The following is a 22417-nucleotide window of genomic DNA, read 5'->3' as shown; positions in this document are numbered from 1 at the left end:
TCCAGTGGATGAGCCCGTGTTGATGCATCATTAACTAAAATCCACAGTTTGCAGTAGGGTTTGTTCTTCGTGTTGTACATTTTGACAAATGCATAATGACGTGTATCCACCATAACCTAGAATGCTTTCACTGCCCCAGAAAAAGTCCCCTGTGCTCCACCTATTCCTCCTTCCCTCTCCCTGGACCCCTGGCAACCACTCATCTTTCACTGTCTTCATAGTTTTGCCTTTTCCAGAATGTCATATAATTGGAGTCACACATTGTATATATCCTTTCATAGTGGCAACTTTCACTTGGTAACATGCATTTAGGATTTCTTCATGTCTTTTCATGGCTTGAGAGTTCATTTCTTTCATTGCTGGTTAATATTCCATTGTCTGGATGGACCACAGTTTGTTTATTCATCTACTGAAGGACATCTTGGTTGCTTGCTTCCAAGCTTTGGCAATTATGAATAAAGCTGCTGTAAACATTCGTGTGCAGATTTTTGTGTGGACATAGTTTTCAACTCATTTGGGTAAATACCAAGGAGTGTGATTGTTGCATGATATGGTATGGCTAGTTCTGTAGGAAAATGCCAAACTGTCTTCCCAGTGGCTTTTGCATTCCCACCAGCAATGACCGCGAGTTCCTGCTGCTTCACATCCGCACCAGTATTTGGTGTCGTCAGGGCTTGCATTTCAGCCATTCCAATAGGTGTGTAGTGGTACCTCACTGTTGTTTTAACGTCCAGTTCCTTAATGATGCATGTTATAATCTTGAGCATCTTTTCATAGGCTTATCTGCCATGTATATTTCTTTGCTGAGTTTTTAAGATCTTTGCCCATTTTTTAATTGGGTTTCCTAATTGTTGAGTTTTACGAGTTCTTTGTGTATTTTGGGTAACAGTTGTTTATCAGATATGTTTTCCAAGATTTCCTCCTACTCCGTGGATTGTCTTTTCATTCTCCTGTCTTTTAATGAAGTTCAGCTTATCCGTTTTTTTCTATCATTGATGATGCTTTTGGTCTCGTATTTAAAATGTCATTTCAAACCTAAGGTGACCCAGCTTTTCTCCTCTGTTACTTCTGGGAGTTTTATAGTTTTGCATTTCACATTTAGGTCTAAGTTTCCGAATAAATGGATATTTCTTCTTTTGTTACTGATTTCTAACCTAATTGTTGTAATCAGAGAAGTCACTCTTTAACTGCACTCTAACATTTGTTGAAACTTGTTTCATGACCCAGGCAAGAGTCGAATGTTGTAAATATTCTGTGTGCTTGAAAAGGATGTATGTGTCTGTTACGTTGTTCAGATCTTCTGTACTTTCATTGGTTTTTACCTGCTTGTGCACTTCTTTTATCTGTCTTTCCTGCCAGATGAGAGGAATGCGGTAAAGTCTCATGCTGTGACCTGGGACTTAGTGCTCAGATTTCTGCGAACTGTGGCTTTCTCTGCACTGAGACCATGTCATTGGGAGAGCACGTGTTCAGAACTGTTAGGTCTTCCTGCTAAGTGAGGCTCTCTGTCCCTGGCTGTGCCTTTTCTCTCTCTGTTTTGTCAGGCTCACAGAGCTACCTGTGGTGCCTGTTGCGACGTTCTGCGCAGCTCCTCCATCCGGGCTGATGGGCTTGTCCCCTTAGCTGCTGAAGTGCTACCAGATGGCAGCCTTCACCCCTCAGCCCTCTACAGGAATCGTCCTCAGCTGCAGGGAGTCACCTTACCCCCGGCCAGCTCCCCTTCCTGGGGACAGCCTGCATCCCAGCTGGTCAGAGCAGGGCTATGAAGGCCCAGTCCCCCTGCCAAGCCCCTCTGCCCTTCTCCTCTGAGACCCAGTTAATCCCTGCATTCGCCATCTCTTCTGCATGCTTCCCGTGGGTTTCTTCCAGCCCCTCCCAGCTCACCGATAATCTCCCTTAACCATCCAGTCTGGTGTTACACCAGTTCCATAATTTCTAGCTGTTGTTTTTCCTCCATCACTCCTGTGCTTGTTCCATATTGCACTTGAAAGTTTGGCTTTACCTCCATAGACACCGACTACAATGATTTTCCTGTCTCTGTCTAGTGGCTTCGACTGGAGTCCCTGTGAGTGTACCACTTTTCCTCTATCACGATGCTGCATCTCAGAGCTTTTTTGCTGAATCTTTCATTAGAGAACTTATTTTTGGAAATAACTGAGAACTAAGATGATGCTAGCTTCCTCCAGAGCGAGGATTTGTTTCAGGATGCAGGTATGCTGGGAGCCGAAGGGCAGATCTTGAGTCGTTCACGTCCTCACTCTAGAGTCAGCCATTTGGGGCCTTCCACAACAATGGAGATGATAGTGGGCACCACCTCTGACCTGCGTTTTTTTAGCACTGCGAGCCCCCCAAGGAGCTCTGCCTCTGCTGCTTCCCAAGCCTGAGAAAATGCAGCAGTGACTTGGGGTGGAGGATGGGGCAAGGAGGAGGATGCCTCCTGCTCCTTCTAGAGATGGTACCCCATCGCTTTCCTCCTCCACTAGCTTGAGTGGAAATCCAGCAAAGATGCCTTTGATTGGCACCTCCTATCACATGGCTGCATTTCAGCTACAAAGTATGCTGGGAAACTAGCATTTTAAGGTTTCAGAGAGGGTGTTACAGGCAGAATTCTAAGATGACCCCATCATCTCTGCTCTCTTGGTGTTGCATATGTGATTATGTTACGTTGCGCAGCAAAGGAATTTTGCAGACCTAATTAGGTCCCAAATCAGTTGATTTGGGGTTAATCATAAGGGAGATTATCCTATGGGTCTAACATAGTAACACGAGTTCTTTAAAAGCAGAGTTTTCTCCAACTCGCAGCATAAGATGAGTCAGATTGCAAGTGAGAGAAGGGTTCAACATGCCACAGCTGCCTTGAAGGTGGAAGGGGCCACGTGGCAAGGGACATGAACAGCCCCTGGCAGCCAGCAGGGAACAGACCTCAGCACTACAATCACAGGAATTGAATTCTGTGAATAACAGGTAGGAGCCTGAAAGAACACACCAGCTCCAGCTGAGAAGCACCAGCCAGCACTCTAGTCGCAGCCCAGTGTGGCCCTGGGCAGAGAACATGGCCATGCCGTCCTGGATTCCAATCACAGAACTGAGGTGAGAAATGAGTGTTGTTTTAAGCCACTAAGTTTGTGGAAAATTTGTTACACAGCATAGAAAACTACTGTAGGAGTCATTTGTTGCCTTCTACCGAGGTTCACAGCAGGGTGAGACGTAAGCAGAAAGGTTCAGATACCGAGGGGTCAAAATGAAGGATGAGACACGCTCCAGGGTCAAAGCAGTTAGGGACTATGAGCTATTTAAGGGAAGCTACCCACGAGTCGGGCAGCTTTGTGGAAACAGCAGAAACAGCGTGGCCCAGCTCTTCAAAATGCTCCGCCCTCCCCAGGCTGCTGATGCCAACACGTCCCCAGAGAGGGACGATCAGGCCCCTCCACGTCAGCTACAGGCTCCTTCTGAGGAGAACGCTGATTTGGCCAAAAACTCAGCAAACTATAAACTTCAATGAATACATCCTACAGTAAATTAAAACAGCACAAAACCACAAGTATATACAAAATCTTTATAAATTCACATATTTCACCAAAAGTGTACAAGCACTCTCAATTCATTGGGACAAAAATGAACATTTTTGTTCTCCATAGGTCACTGAATGAAGTCACTGTACAATTCAGAGAAGCAGTAGAGGAACTGAACTAGGTTTGAAACAATACTGTGTCATGTAAAAACCAAAGCTCATGGTTGAACCTAAACATTGTGAATGCGTTGAGCACCTGCCCTCGCTTTATCTGGTGACAGGACTGACCTGCTTGCTAAATAACGCTTTGATTCCTAAGATGCACAAATTTCCAAAACTGTTAACATCTCTACTTATAAATTAATTCACAGGATTCGTACAGTTGCTTTTAGCTTCAACTGGGTATTAGCAAAAATAATACAAAATGATCCCTTTGCAAGCAACAAGTTTACCTTCCTTCCTAAATGAAAACCTATTAGATTACAACCTGTTAGCCCCTCCTCCAAAAGTCTGTGACCTTAAAGAGAGACAAGACTTTCTGTTTTACCAACCCCGAGACATCTCTTGTGCAGCCACTGCTAGACTGGCCCGGACCTCAAGGAACTCGGGCCTGGCATAGCTCTTACACCCAGAAATATGTGCATGACACATGTGGAAAGGAGAGCAATCGGGGCGAGCCAGCTCGGAGACTCGGGTGCCCCAGGCTGGCCCACTGCTGAGGTGGCGGACGCAGGGAGTGTGAGCCAAGCTCGTCTCCGCACGGGGTTTCCACAACTTGATTCACATTCCGGGTGACTGGCTGGCCAACAGTAACGGGGACACGTCAACACAGATCTGAGCCCTTGAACAACGTGCCCGCTGCCAGCTTCTGTCCCTTCATGGAGGAGAAACGGGGGGACAGCAAACTGGGCTGCCAGGAATCATCCCTTCTCCCCTCCAGCCTTCCAAACCCTCACTCCCTCTCGTGAAACGTACTATTGAAACGACTTTTCTCCCTCCTTGAAGCTCCGCAGACACTGCAGCTAAGAGAGATGCCAGTCCAGCAAGCAAGGCCTTCAGTGCAATTAAGGGCTCCCAGTAAGGTCAGAGGTTATGTTTCATCAGGCACCCTGCTGGCTTCCTGATGCCTCTAACAGCCTGACTTCATCTTCCGTGAGATCTTAGTGTGTTTCAGTCCATTTCCTGGATGGAAATGGGAGCAGGAACAGACAAAACCCTGGAATTACTGAAGGTAAAGCAGCCTCACGTCAGCTGATCAGCTCATTTGGGAATATTTTTAAAAAGTAGAAACCCCGTCCTATATTAAGGATTTTCCCACACAGGTGACCCATCTAAATCCTATGTTGTTAGAGTAGCTTAGGTCTTATGAGGCTATGCTTAGATAAAACCAATACTGGGTGAGATGGAATTTAGAAACATTTTTTAAGTAAGCCTCCTCACTTCCCTTCAATGAGGAAAGAAGTGCAAAGATTCAGGTGTCAGTCCCCCTTTCCTGGAAATGGGTTTAGAAAAACGAAGCTCACCTTCAAAACTCTACCAGTTCCTTAGAAAATCAACAGAACATTAGAATCAGTGCTGAAATACGAGGCAGGAACAATGGCTACAGAACTGGGCATTCCTTGAAGACAGTCTTGCTAATACTGGGAGAACCATGGAAAGGAGGGAGAGTATGACCTTGGTTAAGTGAGGACAGAGGAAACCAGGACACAGCATCTTCTACCCAGGTTTTTATGCCAGAACATGGTTCAACCAAGGGGAGCTGAGGCCACCTGATCCCTGAAGTGGACTCAACCACCCTGTTTACCCCTCAAGAAGTTGCAAGAGGATTGTTGTGCACACACACAGCTTTGAGAACTAACTGTGTTCAGTGGCTGTTCTCCTGAGGGAGCAGAATCACTTGGCAAGCTTAAAGACAAGTGTTTTCATTCTTTGAAATAAATAGGCTGTGTTAAAATTAACCAAGCCAGCCCAGAGCAAGCAGCCCACCGTGCTATAGTGCAAATCTCGCAGGAACAGGCCAGTGGAGAGGCTACACGTTGGTCTCCAGCCCCAGCAAACGCCCCATCCTTTCCACGTTCTTATCAATGGTAGCTTGACACGTTATCTCCTTGGCACATTCCAGAGGAAACCAGCCCCTTTCTCCATCTCGCAGCCTTTCCCCTTCATACCAGCCTGCAAAGAAGAGAGTCCTCGTGAAGCAACAAGCATTTGGACGAATCCTGACTGTGCTCACCCCAGAGGATATGAGCAAGTTTCAGGGGCAGCCTCCTGCCCCAGGTTGGGTACCATGGATGAGGAAAGGCAAAGAGAGCGAGGTGGACCTGAGGGAAAGGTTTCGAGGGGGAATGAATGCACACCAGGCTTAGACCTTGAGGTGAGGCCCTGAAGGCGGTGGTGAGAGACTGTGTGAGCTTGGGCTGAGCAGGCAAAGGCGTGCTCTGGGCAGCAGGAAAAACGGTTTCTTTTTTCAAAGGAAGGAAGGAAAACTTTTCATGGTTCTTTTTGAGTAACAAACCATGTGGCTGCATCCCTATCCAACAGATGTAAAGGCAATAAAACGCTCAGGGAGGAGAGAGGTACACACGTGTGAGAAGACAGAAGGGAGACGGGAGAAGAGCTCCAGTAACACACAGCAGCTCGGTGGCCCTGTGCGCAGGCCTGTCCCATGAGGACACCCACTCACCATCGCTGACGCACTGGTAAACCAGGACCACGTCCGCCACCTGCAGGGAGAGCTCGTCGGGCTGCTTGGCGGTAAAGGAGCGAGTGATCTCCACCTGGGTCAGTGCTGCGGAGGAAAGGGACAAACTGAGCTCTGGGAGAAGAGGGAAAACACAATGGGCACAAATCAGGAGTGTCCACCTACGCGGCCTTTCTGTGCAGTTCAGGGCCTCCTGGATGGAAGCAGGAAATCGCTTCCAGGCTCACTTTTGGCTCGGAGCATTAGGGTTTCAGAAGCTCAGAATCAAGAGGCCTCTTATGATGTATGAATCCCCTCATAACAGCTCGATAAGGAGTCACCAGTCATGTCACACAGTGGATGGGAAAAGAGCCATTGTGCACTGGGGAAACTGAGGCAGGACAGACTAGGTACAGTGCCAAGGCCACCAAAACCCACGCCCATCAGGGAGCTTCCCCACCGCCAGCAGCAGAGCACGGACGCTGCCGAAGGTCAGAGAAAGGAGCCCCACCAAAGGTCAGAGAGCGCTCCAGGGCCCCCTCAAAACACTGAATCACAGGAGAGCAACTACTGCTGAGGCTTGGGACCCACGACGTGACCGCTTTCTTCATTGTTTTCAACCTAACACTCGATTCTAGGGAACTTTAAGCCAATCCCTCCAGCTGTGGCACTAGGCTGTGGTTTTGGGGGCTCCGGGATAGCCAGCCCGCCCGGCTGCCCTGACCTCTAGACGGACCTTCCAGCTGGAACCGTCCAGAGAACCGTAACAGGGAGGTGAAGGCACCCACAGCCAAGATGCCACCCCTCACTGCACGAGTTCCCAGTGCAGCAGAGAGTGAGGTGCGTCTTGTTAATACAACCACACTCACAACAAAGGTCACAAGGACGGTGAAGTATTTTCTTTAGGATTAAAAACACATTTCAACTTAGCTGGGACTGTCAGTATGGAGCAGACTCAACCTGCAATGCTGCCCATTAACAGAGCTAAACCTTGTGGTCAAGCAGGGCTCTTGACGTGCACCCTTTAGCTCCGTCCTCCAGGAGCCCCGAGCCACGTGTCGGGGCACTGGACCTACAGGGTGGTCACGGGCGCAGGAGAATGCAGACATCTGCATGTCTACAAGACAAGGACTGCCTGGAATTGGATGCAGACTCCTCCACTTCCAAAGCAGGGGTCACCCAGGTCTGATGCAGGGCAGCAGGAAGGAAACAGACAGGAGGCTGAGCACCAACGGCCCCAGGTCACAGACGGGCGCCTGGTCGGTACTCACAGGTGCGGTCCTCGGGCCGCTTCCCACTGCTGCGTCCCAGGGCAGTGATCCAGCGGGCTCGCTCGCTCCTAAACACAGAGGGCACAGCGACTGAGAGACAAGTGTGATCTAGGACGTACAGCCCCCCAGGAACCCGGAGATTCCAAGAGCGGGGAGGCTGGTAGGGTAGGAGGTATTTAAAAATGACAGTCACGGAACCCTAACGTGGGCTGAAAACTAGCCACTGTGAAAAGATTCTGAATGAATTTGGCTAGTTATTCACTAAGCGGAATTTCTCAGGTGACACTGTAACATTTAACAGAGAGCTGATTACACCAACACGCTGCAATCATAAAAACTATTCAGTACACTCACAGTCTGATGTTTAACACTTCAAAAAACTAATTTCATTAAAAATAAATCCTACACATCAGCCTCTCTGCATGCCCTCTCCTCCTCCTACAATTTCAGAAAAGACGAGAAACGAGATATTTAAAGTGGTTTAGTTCCTCAGACAACTAATATTGCCAAGTATGAGCCTTACTGAAACAGAAATTCTGACTTTTTTTTAGATTGTTCTCAAATGCTTAAAATGGTGTCATGAGTACAGCCAAAAGAAATTTTTTTAAGAAAAACTCAACCAAGACTTTTTATACAATTATAAGCTATAATTACATGAAAAAATAATTATTGAACTAAAGGATCAAACGTCTCAGTAAGCAAGCCCCAGTGCACAGTGCAGTCACCCGGTTTGTGATTCAGAAAGTCAAGCATCAGGGCTGTAATTAAACCACACACTTTAACCTTGCTTATCACGGGGGCCCCTCCTTGCCCCAGGTGTGTCCACTTTCTGTTCACACTGCAGGCTTCTCGGCGCGGCCTTTCCACTCTGCTCTCCTCGCTCTCACATACGACCGTCCCTCGTTTTTGCCTCCTTTGCCCACTTGCTGTCACTCTTGGGAGCACACGTGACACCAGACCCTCACTTATCTTGGGCCTCCAGCTCTGCCGCGTTTACGCAGGGGAACCTGCCCACGCGCGGCCGGGTGGAGATGCCCACGGTCACGAGGTTCCCTCGTGCCACCCAGGGACCTCCGCGCAGCTGACGGTGGTCCGCATCCCCATCGCCACCGACCACTCTGCTTCTCTTGCGGTTTCTGAAAGCGGAATCCCGGACCACGCCCACTCTCGCATCTGGCTGCTCCTGCTGCACACGTGCGCTCGACGCTGAAGGCACAGCCTCGGCTCCCCCCGCGCCTCCTTGTCGTTCGAGCCCACACATCCGGCCCCGGCGCAGTCTGCCAGCCCTGGTCCCGCATGGCCCGGGCACGGCAGTCACACCCGGCCAACGGGAGGTCAGCTGGGCACCAGCGCAACTCAGCTCCTTCAAAAATCTAACCACTGCAAAATAATTCTCCTAGCCCCTAAACGTTCTACAATTTAGATCTTGTGACGGTTACGTAGTTAAATCAGCTATTTCCCGTTTATCCTATCAAGCAGCTCATGAGACCTAATCTGGTCCAGAATCCTGGAGCTCAGCTAAAGTGGGTCAATTCTCTGTTCCTCTGTGAGAAAAGACCCTAACCATCGCCTCCTTCCTGTTTCCCGGGGGTCAGTGACAAGGATCACAAAAGGTCGAGTGTTTTGACAGGCACTATACAAACGTGAAAGGTCATTACTGGACATGGATTCCAGATTCAATGAGGAAAAAACACTACAACCTGGAATATATATACATTTTCCCAAACAAACTGCTGTTTCTATATTGTGGATTTTTCTTACAGGATGCAGTGTAAGATTTTGTCAGAACTGCTATTTACCATTTTCTTCCATCCCATTCACTTCCTGCTGTTAATTAAATCATTCGCAGCGGCAGAAGAGCACAGGGCAGCCTGCACGGGCACCTCTGTCAGGAGCCGGAGCTGCTGGCTGAAGGGCTGACAGGACCCAGCACATGCGCTCGGCTTCTGGTTCTTCCTGGGAGGGATTCCGAGAAGGACCTTTGTCCACAGTTTGAGGTGAGCATATCCCATAGCAAAATATAACGGGTGGAGAAAGTTTGCATCCATCACTGAACGGGCCTGATGTCTTGTCTCTGCACACATTGGACCCGAATGCCATGCAGCTCCCACGATGAACGCAGGACCCCAGGGACACCACTCTGTGCACCCCTGGGCCCGGCCAGCCGCCGCTGCCTGTGCTCATTTCAATGAAGGTGGACAGAGGCACTCTCGGCTCCACACTCCTCTTCAAAGGCCCAGAGTGAACAGAAAGGACAGTGGGGAAACATCCCTCCTTTGTCCTTTCATCACAGATAAGCTTCTGCGTTTCTCACACACTAACATCTCAGTAACAAGGTGACTTAAGATTGTTAACAGGCCAACAGACGTTACGGAGTACACACGGCTTGATGTACAGCCCAAAACATGTTTAACTGCATCCTTCACAGTGAAAGTGGAAAAGCAGATGGAATTTAGGGAAAACCTGCTCCAGCAGCACAAAAAGGATGTGAACAGAGAGAGAGAAAAGCGCTGACCCCACACACGGCAGCCCCACCTTGCCTCGGGTACGGGAAAGATCATTATCTCAGCTGTGGGCCAATTCCAGGAATACCGGCTGGTAGCGGCTATGGACAGCGTGAGCAAAGCATGAAGCCAGCCTGAGTGGGGCTCAGGATGAAACCGCGTAGGACTGACGGGCGAGGAGACCCATTAGCAGCTGTCGCGTGCTTCACGGTATAAGTGACACATGGGTTGTCTCAGGAAGCAGCAGTGGATGCAAACGTGCAGAAATGTGCAACAGAAGAACCCACGGGTGATGGACCCACCCAGACCCGGAAGCCTCGGAACTGGCACCACGTCTCCAGACCGGACCCCTGGAACGTGCTGTTTACAGGAACACGCGGTAGGGAAAGCGAGGCGGGGTTGGGGGATTGCCCTCAGACAGGCTGCCCTTCTGACGGGAGAGCAAAGAGGACTGGTCAGACACAGGGAAACTCGGACAGACAGAGAAACCAGCTCAAAAGTGAGTGAGATGGCCCACACAGCAACCTGTTGCCGGAGGTGAAGCAAGAAGAGGATGCGATGCTGGACACGCATCTGATGCAGCCGTCTCAAGAAGAGGACCACGCAGGACATGCCACTGCACCAGCTGCTCACCCAAAACCCAAAACACCCTCGACGACTCCTCTCACTCACAGCCACCCCAGCCCACCTGATCCATAAGTGGGCCCTGGTGTCTCCGCCTCCAGAATATGCTGTTCCCCCTCCGTGCACCACAGCCCAGCACCACCAGGACGCCCTGGACCAGGGCAACAGGACCCCAACTGCTCGAGCCGTCTGCCGGGAGCTCCCACCACGGCCCACAGGGCTCCGAGTCAGCGCTCCTCCAAACACCTTTGCTGAAGAGCAAGTCCCAGCCCGCCCACTACTGTGGATCACGTGTCCTCAGACAGACAACAAAGCCGAGCTGCTATCACATGACCACCCGCTTCGATGCTCAGAAAGGTCAGGCTGCCATCAGCTTTGATGCTTCCTCACGCCAGGCCAGGACCAGCTGAGGACGCCCAGGACACACAGGAACAGCTTGGGTTGAGAGGCACTGGCCTCTCCTGTCCCCGCCTCTCCCTGGTTTCTTCTGGTCTCGCCATCTCGCTCTGTTCAAGCCAGGTCTGGCAACATCAGACTGGCTCCTGAGCAAGTTCTGCACCTTCTGTGCCCAGTGCCTGGAATGCCCTGGCCCTGCATGTTCCCATGGGCGGACTCTGTCTTGTCACCCAGGGCTCAGTCCAAATGTCACCTCAGAGAAGTCTTCCTGCACCATCTCATTTAGGGTACATGTCCCCATCCCAGCACTCCAGATCATCCACTCCAGATCACGTCCCCTAGATCTGCTGTCTCCACTGTACTTACCTTTTTTTTGGGGGGGGGGGGTGAGGAAGATTGGCCCTGAGCTAACATCTGTGCCAATCTTCCTCTATTCTGCATGTGGGTTGCTGCCACAGCATGGCCGCTGACAAGTGGTGCAGGTCTGTGCCCAGGAACCAAAACCAGGTCACCGAAAGCGGAGCGTGCCAAACTTACCCACCAGGCCACAGGGCCAGCCCCTTTACTTCTGAAATTGGATGTGGAAGAAATGCTTTCCCACTGCCCCGCTCACTGTGGGCCACTGGCCCAGGCAGACTGGACAAGTTCATCGCCACCCAAAGTCGCCCTCCCTGAAGGCAGGAGGACATGGGCAGAGGCTCCCCGAGGCCAGAGGCCCCAGGGCAGGGACACAGCCTCTGCACAGTTCACTGCTCCATCCCAGCGCCCGGAAGACACCTGAGGGGGTGCAGGTGCTCAGTAACGTCCCCAGGATTCACAGGGAGACCGAGGCTGCTCCCGGGAGGTCAGCTGTGAAGGGAAGGGGAGACCTGGGAGGACCGGGGCAGGAGGGGCAGCATGGAGGGTGGGCGAGACGGAAGCTGAGGGAAAGAATAAAGTGATGGTGGGGCCACAAGCCAGCGCTTGGAGCGCCAGGACGTTTCACGCAGCAGCGCAGACCTGGGGCGGCCCAAGGCAACATCCAGGAGTCCGAGGGTCTGCAGGGGGCACTCCAGGGCGAGAGAGACACAGGCGGGGAACAAGAACCAAGTCGTCGGGGGAAATAATTTTGGGGACGTGCGCGGTCTATTCAGTATTTCATAGAATATTTCAAACCATACAACACCCTTAATTGATACCTGAGTTTCCACAAGCTTCTTCCTTCTTAGTCTATGGACTTAAAAAAAATGTGCACATTAGCAGTTTCTCACATTTAAGAGCATGGGCCTCCCGGGGTTTCCGTCCAGACCCAGCACAAGGCCGAGCGAGCGGCATAGAGGAGGGAAGGGACTGGCTGCGGCCCCTCCTCAGACTGAGATCTGTTACTGGAGGGAATGGGCTCCGCAGCGCCAGGGTTGGCCCAGCCCACAGGGACTTTCCTCCCTGTGAGGGGGCGGCAGGGCCCCCAGCTGGTGGGTCTCACTTTCCACCTGGGAAGGGGAGGGCTTGGACTGCACACTTGTAACTAGGGCCACCACATATTTCACTGTCCCAGCACGACACTTCGGAGGGTCAAAGGGCGCTGCTGTTGATTCTGCCAGAGCCACAGGCATCGTCTGGATCCCGCAGAAACCACACGTGCAGCTGCCTTCCTCATGTGCTCCCTTGAGGCTATGGCTCCCTGCTCTGCAAACACCAGGGTCCCTCCTTCCCGTTCTGTGGCCGGCAGGCCGCACGTCCCAGATGCTCACCGGGTGCCTGCCCACCTCCCTCCGGGGAGCTGCTCTGCATTCTCACGTCCTCAGAGCTGCTGGTCTGCACGTCCACAATCCCCCATCTCTGTGCCCAGTGGCAGCACCTCCCACTGCTGAGTCCACACTCCATCTACCCCGACGCGGCCTCCACGGACAACAGGTTTTCAAAGAAGGTGAATATCCAGGTAGGAAGCCCATTCTTTTTCAAACTAAAGAATCAGCAGGCAAAGGACACCTGTGACTGGTCTGCAGTCCCACACTGTCCAGGCCGGGGGGTGGGGACACCTGGCTTCTCAACTGGTCTGCTGATAACCAATCCACACGCGGCACAAGAGAGAAAATCTAAAAGCACGGCCCCACCGGCACAGCGTGCGAATCTCAGAAGCAAAGCAAACATTCTGCAGAGAGCAGCTCTCATGGCTCAGAACCAGGAGCACAGCCGGCCTGCAGGCCTCCGGGCACAGAGCCACGCCAGACCGTCAACAGCCGGCTGCCACTCCAAAGAAAGCGCGCCTCAGCTGGAATGCGTCTTCCTTCAACACCAACGCCATTTTAAGTCTTGTATGCTTAGAAGAGCCTGTCCATTTACTCACTTTCAACCGTGCATGGGCGGAGCAGGGAGCAGAGTGAGGGAGTCACTCCTGTGCCCAAGAAGACACCTGCCCCTCTGCCTTCTGGAATGTTCTCTCGCTGTTAAAGAACTACAAACAGGAGTCACACCCAGGGGCTGGTGGGTGACATAACTAGATATTCTGAGAATACTTCCGACTGAGGGAATGAACAGCACTCAGCCCGCAGCAAGACCAAAGGAACAGTGTGGACAGAGGCTGCAAGTGACCAGGCAGGGACCTGGCCTTGGTGCGGAAAGAACCAGGCAGGTACGTCCACTTCCTCCTCCTGGGAAATCTCAGAAACGAGGGTGGAGATGCGATACATCACAGATGGAACAGTGGGGAAAAGCCTGTGTGTGCGCGGCGGCCTGGACCGAGAGAAATGGTCCCTACACGCAGGGAAGGGCAGACAGCCAAGGACACCACAGCTCCTGACCCTAACTAAACTCGACGAGAGAAAAGCCCCAGTTCCTGAGGATGCTGTACGAGATCCTTAATGTCACGTGCCATCCAGAGCTCAGGCACACGGCCTTCTCGTTTCAAGAGCGGCTTCCAAACAAAGGACACCCAGTCTGTCTGCATGGCCACAGGGTCTGACTGCTCTCAGGGTTTTTCTTGTGTCAAGAGCGGCTCCAGAACAAAGGACACCCAGTCTGTCTGCATGGCCACAGGGTCTGACTGCTCTCAGGGTGCAGGAAATGCCTTCCTGCACTGGCCACTGGCCGTGGACCGTCTTCTGAGGGGCTGTCACCTGCGTAGATAAGCAGGCACCATACCCGCCAGCAGGCCCGCCCCTGGGAATGCAGCCAGATCTCAGCTGCTCAACAGGAGCCCAGGCCTCCAAAAACCTGGTTTTGCAAACACATGCACAGGGCGAAGCTGCTTTTCTCCTGTCACCTCTGCTAACTCCAGTCTGGCTGGAGTGCTCTGTTCTGGTGGCTTCCCGACCGCAAGCAGCTTCACATCAGCCCATCCCTCCTGTTTCCCTCTGCCTTTGACGAGTGACTTTTGGTGACAAAGACATGAAGCGATTATGTGACGCTGTATGCAGATGCTCCGCAATGTCACCTTCTTCTGGGGCCTCCCTCTAACAGTCCAGGAACTCTGCTAAATGCTCTTAGAAAGGGGAGGCGCCTCTGGGTTTCCCTTTGCTGAGATCTGGCTCCGGTCTCAGGGTGTTATTCGCCAGCTGCTGACCCATCCGCATCACAGCATGAGCCTCGGCGGATGTGGGCCGAAGCCACATTGGGGACCCGGAGGACAGAGAATTAGGGACTCCTCCCCTCCCCGTCTCACACTCTGCCCCAGCATAACTCCTGCCGGGGACCCTGTGCCCAGAGGAGGTTTCCAATTTCAGACAAACAAGCAGGTCGACTCTCTCTAAGTGGACGTGACAGTTAAGCTCTGCCTTCACCTAGTGTGACGACGGACCACCTCCCTCTGGGGAGCTGCTCTGCATTCCCACGTCCTCAGGGCTGCTAGTCTGCGGGGTTCAGGATCCCACCATCTCTGTGCCCAGCAGCCGCACCTCCCACTGCTGAGTCCACATTCCGTCTACCCCCTTGCGGCCTCCATGGACAAGAGGTTTTCAAAGAAGGTAAATATCTAGGTAGGAAGCCCATTGTTTTTCAAACTAAAGAATCAGCAGACAAAGCACAAGGACTGGGGGACCGCAGGCAGGTCCCCGCGCCCTGGACTCACTGCGTCTCGGCCCCCAGCAGCATCTCCACCTTCTCGCTGGCGTGGTTGCTGAGCACCGTGAGCGTGAACAGGTGGCTGGCGGGATTCTGCCTGGAGTGAAGCGCCCCGGGGCTGCTCTTCCCCGGGGAGGCGTGGGGCTCCTCACTGCCACAGGGCTCCACCAACAGTTGGTCCCTCAGGGAGTAATCGTTGACGTTGTAGCTTTCTTCACTACAAGGAAAAGGTGAACAACATATCAAGAGTTCAGTGGGTAACACTGCGACACTGTGACTTTTCAATCACATTTTGGGGGAGGGTGACAGGAGAGAATGATGTACATTAAAACATAAATTGGAATCTGAACTATATCTACCGATTGTGAATTAACAGAACCCTCCCAAATTAAATGCATTAGTTACTATCTTTCTGTAATGCACTCAATGGTACCTCAGGTATAAAAGCAATACTAGGAATAATTATAAACCCTGTAGGTTCACTTTACGTCATCCTGGAGCTGCCATAACAAGGGCGACGCGTGCATCGTGGTCACGCTGGAATGGGTACACCTCCCAGTCTGCCCTCCATCCGCAGGATGAAGAGGGGCCATACTCCCAAGCTCCAGTGGCAGCCCCACCCCAGCCTCCCACCACCAGGCACACGGGGTGGGGGGGAGCCCAGACTCTGCCTACTCCTGGCAACAGGCCCAATCCACCATCTCTCCAGCCCACACAGCCTGACCTGCTGCATCAGAAAGCACCAGGACTGACCTCTCCATTCCTGCTTATGCTCAAGACCCCCAGTGTCCCCCATCTCCTGGACACCCCACACAGCACTGCGAACATGCTAATCTGGCCTCAGCTCGAAGTTCCTCAGCTGGTGCCTGAACCTCTCCCACTGCATCCTCTGCAAACGCACCTCATTTAGGGAGTCTCACAAATCTCCTAAATTCCCAGCCTGTTCTCTGAGCCCTCCCTTTCCCTTGTGCTCGCCCCTGAAGGCTCTCTGCCTGCCTGCTTCTCGCTGCTGCCTCCACCCGAGCATCACCTCCTCCTCCCAAGTCCTCGGCTCTGAAGCCCATGCCCTCAGCCTCCCTCCCCAGCGCCAGCAGCTACAGACAACCATCACTCCCACCCTCCCTTGAGGTCGGCTGCCGCTCACGGCCTCTCCAGCATGGCCTCTTCTTGAATGGCCACATAGTGGATCTTCCACCACCCTGGCTTCTCGGTGCCTTGACCTCCCCTTCTCCAATGCACTGTCCTCTGCCCTCGTGCAGCCAGCCCTCCATGTCCAACCCCTGACCTTGTCACTGCCACCAGCTGCAACCTCTCTAGGACCCCAAAGTCAAACAGCACTCGAACCAGCACTATCTGCCTCTGCAACTCCTCTCTAACCTTGGGCCCCGAAGATGCTCTGACCCACCAGTCCTACAACCATCAGCTCCACCATCTTCCCTTGTCCCTGAACCGTTCACGACTTCTTGTTCGCACTGATTCAATCGCCCAGCCTGGACTTCATGGCCTCATTATGACCCCTCCTGCATACAAGCTCAGCTCCTTGGCAAACCTAAGCCCCAGTCGGATCCCGCTCTCCCTCTGCTCTGCATCTGCACCCTTGCAGTCGGACACAGGAGAGGCCAATAAACCACTGCTGAATAAATGGATGACTAGCAATAAACTCTAATGTACTCTAGGAACGATGCTGAACGATTACCTTAATAACAAATGCAAATGTCCAAACTCATGAGAGCTAAGAAAAAAGAAAACTCTTTGTGTCCAGTCAACTAAACCAGGAATTTCTGAACAGGCTATTTTGCGCAAGATTTCTTAGAATTTCTTTCATTCAGTGGTGAACATCTACCTGTCAACCACTCCCTTATAACTCTCCTTGAAAAACTTCATGATTTTTCTAAAATTTAGTTTGGTTGATTCTCCCCTCAAAGAGCCAGCAAACACAGTCATCATCTATAAAAGCAAAATACTGCGTCTGATCAGGTCTGTCTGTCGTGCGGGTGGTCATCTGCATTAACGAGACGTTTATGTGGAACCCCATTTCCAGGGCCCTCCTGAGGCCACCCGCAGTCCGCACACCATACTCAGATGTACACAGTACTTCTCAGGCCAAAACGAGGCTTAACAATGTTCACAAGGTTTTTAAAAGAGGAGGAAGCAGGATAATACACTTTACAAACAAAGGAGGTGACAGGTTTATAAGACCACGTTTACACCAACAGAGCAGTTAATTTGGGGCAGAGCAAGAAAAGCTTATCATGTTTTCTAGATATATCAGACGTGGGTTTCATGGCCCGGGACTCAGGATAAAGCCAAAAGCAGAAAGGAAAACAAAGCAAAACCTCAACAACATCAAAAATGAGAGAAAAACAGGAGGGACGAGGGCTTCCTTGTCATGGCACCTCCTCCTCACTTGTTGGTCCAACTCACCAGTTAACAAAGATGACCCGCTGGTCACAGACCCCTATTCCCAGTGACAGATGATTCTGCTTCAGACGGAGAAATGCCAGCCCCGTGCTGAGCCCTGGGCAATGGTGGCGCAGAGGTGCTCTTTGCGTGTGGGACGTGCGCCCCGAGGTCAGCGCTCGAGATGACCCAAGTCCCACAGGAACACGGCCCCGAGCGGCCCCAGCAGAGTCTGAGAGCAGGAGTCACAGGAAACTAACATCAACCCACATGAATAAGCTCGTCTTCTTTCCTCTTAATTTTCAGAGTTCATATTTTCCCATGTTTGCCTAAAAACAAACAATACCAGCTACTGTGTTTAAGCGACGCTTTGAGTCTCTTTTGGGGGTAATTGGAGACCAAAGAAGTAGACAAATTAAGAGACTGTTTTTCATCGTTCTTGAGGGATGATATCTGTGATGCCATCAACTAAGACGAAGGGCACAGGGACCGGGTTCTGCCTGGGTCCCCTCGAAGGTCCACCTGGAGGGAACCACGGTGCCTTGCTCACAGCCATGTGAGCTCACCTTGAGGCATCCGTCTCTACACACCTGCACGTCCGTTTCACTGAACTTGTCTGAACTCGGAACTTTCCCAGTTTTCACTTCTGAATCCAAAACAGGACGCAGGAAACACACTTGCCTTTTTTTTTTTTAACTGATTCAACGGCAATCATCCACCATCACTGTCTTACGCAGACCTGTGAACTTCTTCCTCACGTGATATGGTTAAAACTCCCGCACACTCTTCTGGTGAATTCAATGTAAAAACTGGATTCCATTTGATGGCAGTGAAGTACATGATTACTCATCCTTGTCAGCTGTCATTCAAGCCCAGAGCAACCGAAACAGGGAAGAGCTCATCCTGCCGGTGCCTTCCGCTCGCACACACTCACTGTGCGTGCATGCTCACTGCGCGTGCACTTGTGCACTTGCTCACTGCACACACATGCTCACTGCTCATGCACACTCACTGCATGCTCACACTCACTGCTCACGCATGCTCACTGCACACACACACCCCATGTGGCCTCGTAAAGAATCGGTTCAAATCCATCGGCTTCCCCTCTCGGAGGCTGCCTGCTTTCGCATGAATTTCTTCCCCTAACGCAGCCACACCGCTGGTCTCTCTCACACTAACCCAGCGGACAACTCTGTGTTGAAATCTGTGCTCACGCAGAGGGAGGGGAGAGCCCCTGCCAGACGCGGCCGGGCCTGACCCCGCCCACCCCACCGCAAGCCAGGGGCCCAGAGCAGGCTAGGCCCGCGGGAAGACACCTTCCCTGAGGGCAGCAATGCCCATCAGCGTCCCCAAGTGGGTCTCCATCACTCACACATGCTTCACACGGTCTCTGGAACAATCTGGGCCACGGAATTAGGAAGTTAAACTGCTCAGAAAAGGCAGATGGAAAACCCATGTTCCCCGCAGACTTCCTCGACTGTCTCACGGCTCCCAGGCGCAGTGGCTCCTCCCAGGCGCAGCACCCGAGTCCACAGAGGCCTGCTGCCTGCAGTGTAGACGGTGGTGGGCTCCCAGGCGAGACAGCTCCTGGTTGGAGCAGCCTCTGCCAAGGTTCCCTTCTCATCTCTTTCAACAGGAGAGACCTGTCAGGGAGAAGAGGACACGGTGGCCACGTGCCGACAGCCACCCCCAGGGATGGCGCTGTGGCTCAGTGGCCCAGAGCCCGGACGGCACCCACAGCCTGCCAGCCTGGCATAGCTTGCTGAGACGAGAGCAACTTTTCCAGGAGACCGTCAGGGAGCCTCTCAACCCTCTGTCCCTAAATCTCCATACAGGCTGGAATTCTACACAGTGCCACAAACTTATTGCTTCTAAATCAGGACAATGTCTATATTGAAAACACACACACGTTTAAAATACCCAAACTGGAGTAGGGGGCGGAGCAAAATGGTGCAGTGAGCTGACCCGGGATTCTCTCCCCTCCAAAATACAACAAAGGATTGGAAGAACTGAATTTCAGAGAATAAACATAATGCCAGCTCTAGAGACCTACAATACCAAGAAGGCGGAGATCACAACCTTGCTTACACCCTCGGAGGCGCCGGAACAGTAGGAGAGAACATCGCTCCCTCCCCTAGAGTCTGCCATCACTGCGGCGTGGGTCGGGAAGGAGCGGGGGAGGGGCCGCGCGACCGGGGGATCATCCAGGACTCCTGCCGCTGATTCAGTGGAGACCTGCTGACAGGGGGAAAGCTTCCATCCGTGGGGACCCCACAAATCAAGGGCCTTGGGAGACCAGAGAACAGAACTGATCTGAACCCAGACCGGCGCGTGTGAGTAACAGCCCCTCCCCCCTAACAAAGCCAGTGGGCGCAGCCATCTTGCCCCAAGGCGGAGAGCTAACATGCCGCTCTCGACCCCCATCTAGTGGCGACAGGCTGTAACTGCAACTGAATTCTACCACCATGAGAAAAAACCGCTCCTCTACCATCCAGCAATTTATAAAAGCCCCAGACCAGAAGGAAAACAATAAAAACACAGAATTAAGTCCTGAGGACTTGGAATTAGGTAAACTAAGTGATAATGAATTCAGAGCAGCTATAATCAAAAAACTCAATGAGGTAGAGAGAAAGATAAAGAAACAAGCCGAGTTCTGGAGTTACTTCACAAAAGAGATTGAAATCATAAAGAAGAATCAAACAGAATTACTTGAGATGAAAAACACAATGGACCAGATAAAACAGAATACGGATTCCCTGAATGCCTGTGTAGACAACCTAGAGGAGCAAATCAGCATAATTGAGGACAGACAGGCTGAATGGCACCAGACAGAGGAAGAAAGAGAACTAAGAATTTAAAAAAATGAGGAAAATCTCCAAGAGATAATGGATTCAATGAGGAGTAAAAACATAAGGATCATAGGAATTCCCGAGAATATGGAAAAGGAAAATGGAGCAGAAAGTGTGCTTAATGAAATTATTGAAGAGAATTTCCCAAATCTAGGGATCAACGGAGAAATGTGTGTAGAGGAGGGTTTTAGATCTCCTAGATTTGTCAATGTAAAAAGACGCACCGCAAGGCACATAATAGTAAAGTTGGCAAAAAGGAAAGATAAGGAAAGAATACTCAGGGAAGTAAGAAAAAAAAAGAGAATAACCTATAAAGGAGCCCCTATCAGACTGTGAGCAGATTTCTCTACAGAAACCCTCCAAGCTAGGAGAGAATGGAATGACATATTCAAAGCTTTAAAAGATAAAAATCTTCAGCCAAGAATACTCTATCCAGCAAGAATTTCCTTCAGATATGAGGGAGAAATTAAATCTTTTCCAGACAAACAAAAGTTAAGGGAATTTGTAACTAAACGCCCTCCATTACAAGAAATCCTCAAGAAGGCTCTCATACCTGAAAAAAGAAAAAAGGGAGAAAGGGGACACAATCCACAGACTAGGGAGACCGATGGATAGAACCAGAACAGGATAGCAAATATTCAACTATAGCATTAGGGTAAAGGTAAGGAAACTACCAAAGCAAGGACGATCTTATCACTCTAACTACAAATTCATAAGACGAGTTGGAATAAAAAAATGAAAATAATTATTTACGAGGGGAAAAGCAAAGTGTCTAAATCAGTATTGGTCAAGTAGATAAGAGACCACCAGAGAATAGACTATATTATACTCGAGATTCTAAATACAAACTTCAAGGTAGACACTAAAATAAAGTACAGAACAGAGTCACAAATCATAAATAAGGAAAAATCTAAGAAACCCAGCATAAGAAATTGCAGTATTAAATGGGTTGTCTAAAGCACACAGGAAAAGAAATGCAGGAAAACAAGATAATGAGCGACAGATTAACAGCATTAAGTCCACATGCATCAATAATCACTCTCAATGTGAATGGATTGAACTCTCCAATAAAAAGACACAGAGTGGCAAAATGGATTAAAAAACACGATCCAACAATTTGTTGCCTCCAGGAAACACACCTCAGCCCCAAGGACAAACACAGACTCAGGGTGAAGGGGTGGAGGACAATACTTCAAGCTAATAGCAAGGAAAAAAAGGCAGGTGTTGCAATTCTCATATCAGACCAAGTGGATTTCAAAATAAGACAGGTAAAGAGAGACAGAGAGGGACAATATATAATGATCAAAGGGACACTTCATCAAGAAGAAATAATGCTTATAAATATCTATGCACCCAACACGGGAGCACCAAGATTCATAAAGCAACTATTAACAGACCTAAAGGAAGATGTTAAAAACAACAGAATAATAGTAGGGGACCTCAACACCCCACTCACGTCAATGGACAGATCATCCAGACAGAAAATCAACAAGGAAATAGTGGAGCTGAATGAAAAACTAAAACAATTGGACTTAATAGACATATATAGATCACTTCACCCTGAAAGAGCTGAATACACATTCTTCTCAAGTGCACATGGAACATTCTCAAGGATAGACCATATGTTGGGAAATAAGGCAAGCCTCTACAAATTTAAAAAATTGAAATAATAACAAGCATCTTCTCAGATCATAGTGCTGTAAGGCTAGAAATTAATTACAAGAAAAAAGTTGAGAAAGGCACAAAGATGTGGAGACTAAACAACACACTACTGAACAAGCAATGGATCACTGAAGAAATTAAAGAAGAAATCAAAAAATACCTGGAAACAAATGAAAATGATAGCATGCCATACCAACTCATTTGGGATACAGCAAAAGCTGTATTAAGAGGAAAATTCATCGCAATACAGGCACATCTTAACAAACAAGAAAAATCCCAAATAAGCAACCTTAAAGTACACCTAACTGAACTAGAGAAAAAAGAACAAATGAAGCCCAAAGTCAGCAGAAGGAGAGAAATAATAAAAATCAGAGCAGAAATAAATACTATTGAAATGAAAAAGGCAGTAGAAAGGATCAATGAAACAAAGAGCTGGTTTTTTGAGAAGATAAATAAAATTGACAAACCACTAGCCAGACTTA

General features: G+C 50.4%; 1 protein-coding gene across 4 annotated transcripts in view; it reads right to left on the bottom strand.

The window, feature by feature from the left end:
* Positions 1-3542: 3542 nt before the first annotated feature.
* ARHGEF26 (Rho guanine nucleotide exchange factor 26) overlaps positions 3543-22417 on the bottom strand; it is a 113605-nt gene continuing 94730 nt past the window's right edge. The window contains exons 11-16 of one of the 4 annotated variants that reach the window (XR_011527661.1): positions 18797-19067; positions 17449-17656; positions 15032-15241; positions 7463-7530; positions 6195-6299; positions 3543-5683 (exon numbers count right to left, since the gene is read on the bottom strand). Coding sequence is in view for 2 of the 4 variants with exons in the window: in XM_070577671.1 (XP_070433772.1) it covers positions 5541-5683; positions 6195-6299; positions 7463-7530; positions 15032-15241 (526 nt within the window). In the remaining 2 variants the exon portion in view is untranslated. Of the gene's footprint in view, positions 5684-6194; positions 6300-7462; positions 7531-15031; positions 15242-17448; positions 17657-18525; positions 19068-22417 lie in introns of those variants that run through there. The other 3 variants (XR_011527662.1, XM_070577671.1, XM_070577672.1) reach the window with 3 other exon arrangements.

The sequence above is a fragment of the Equus przewalskii genome, chromosome 15 (genome assembly GCF_037783145.1).
Source record: "Equus przewalskii isolate Varuska chromosome 15, EquPr2, whole genome shotgun sequence".
NCBI lineage: Eukaryota > Metazoa > Chordata > Mammalia > Perissodactyla > Equidae > Equus > Equus przewalskii.
Note: the sequence above shows the minus strand (reverse complement) of the source record. Positions and strands in the feature narration are given on the sequence as shown.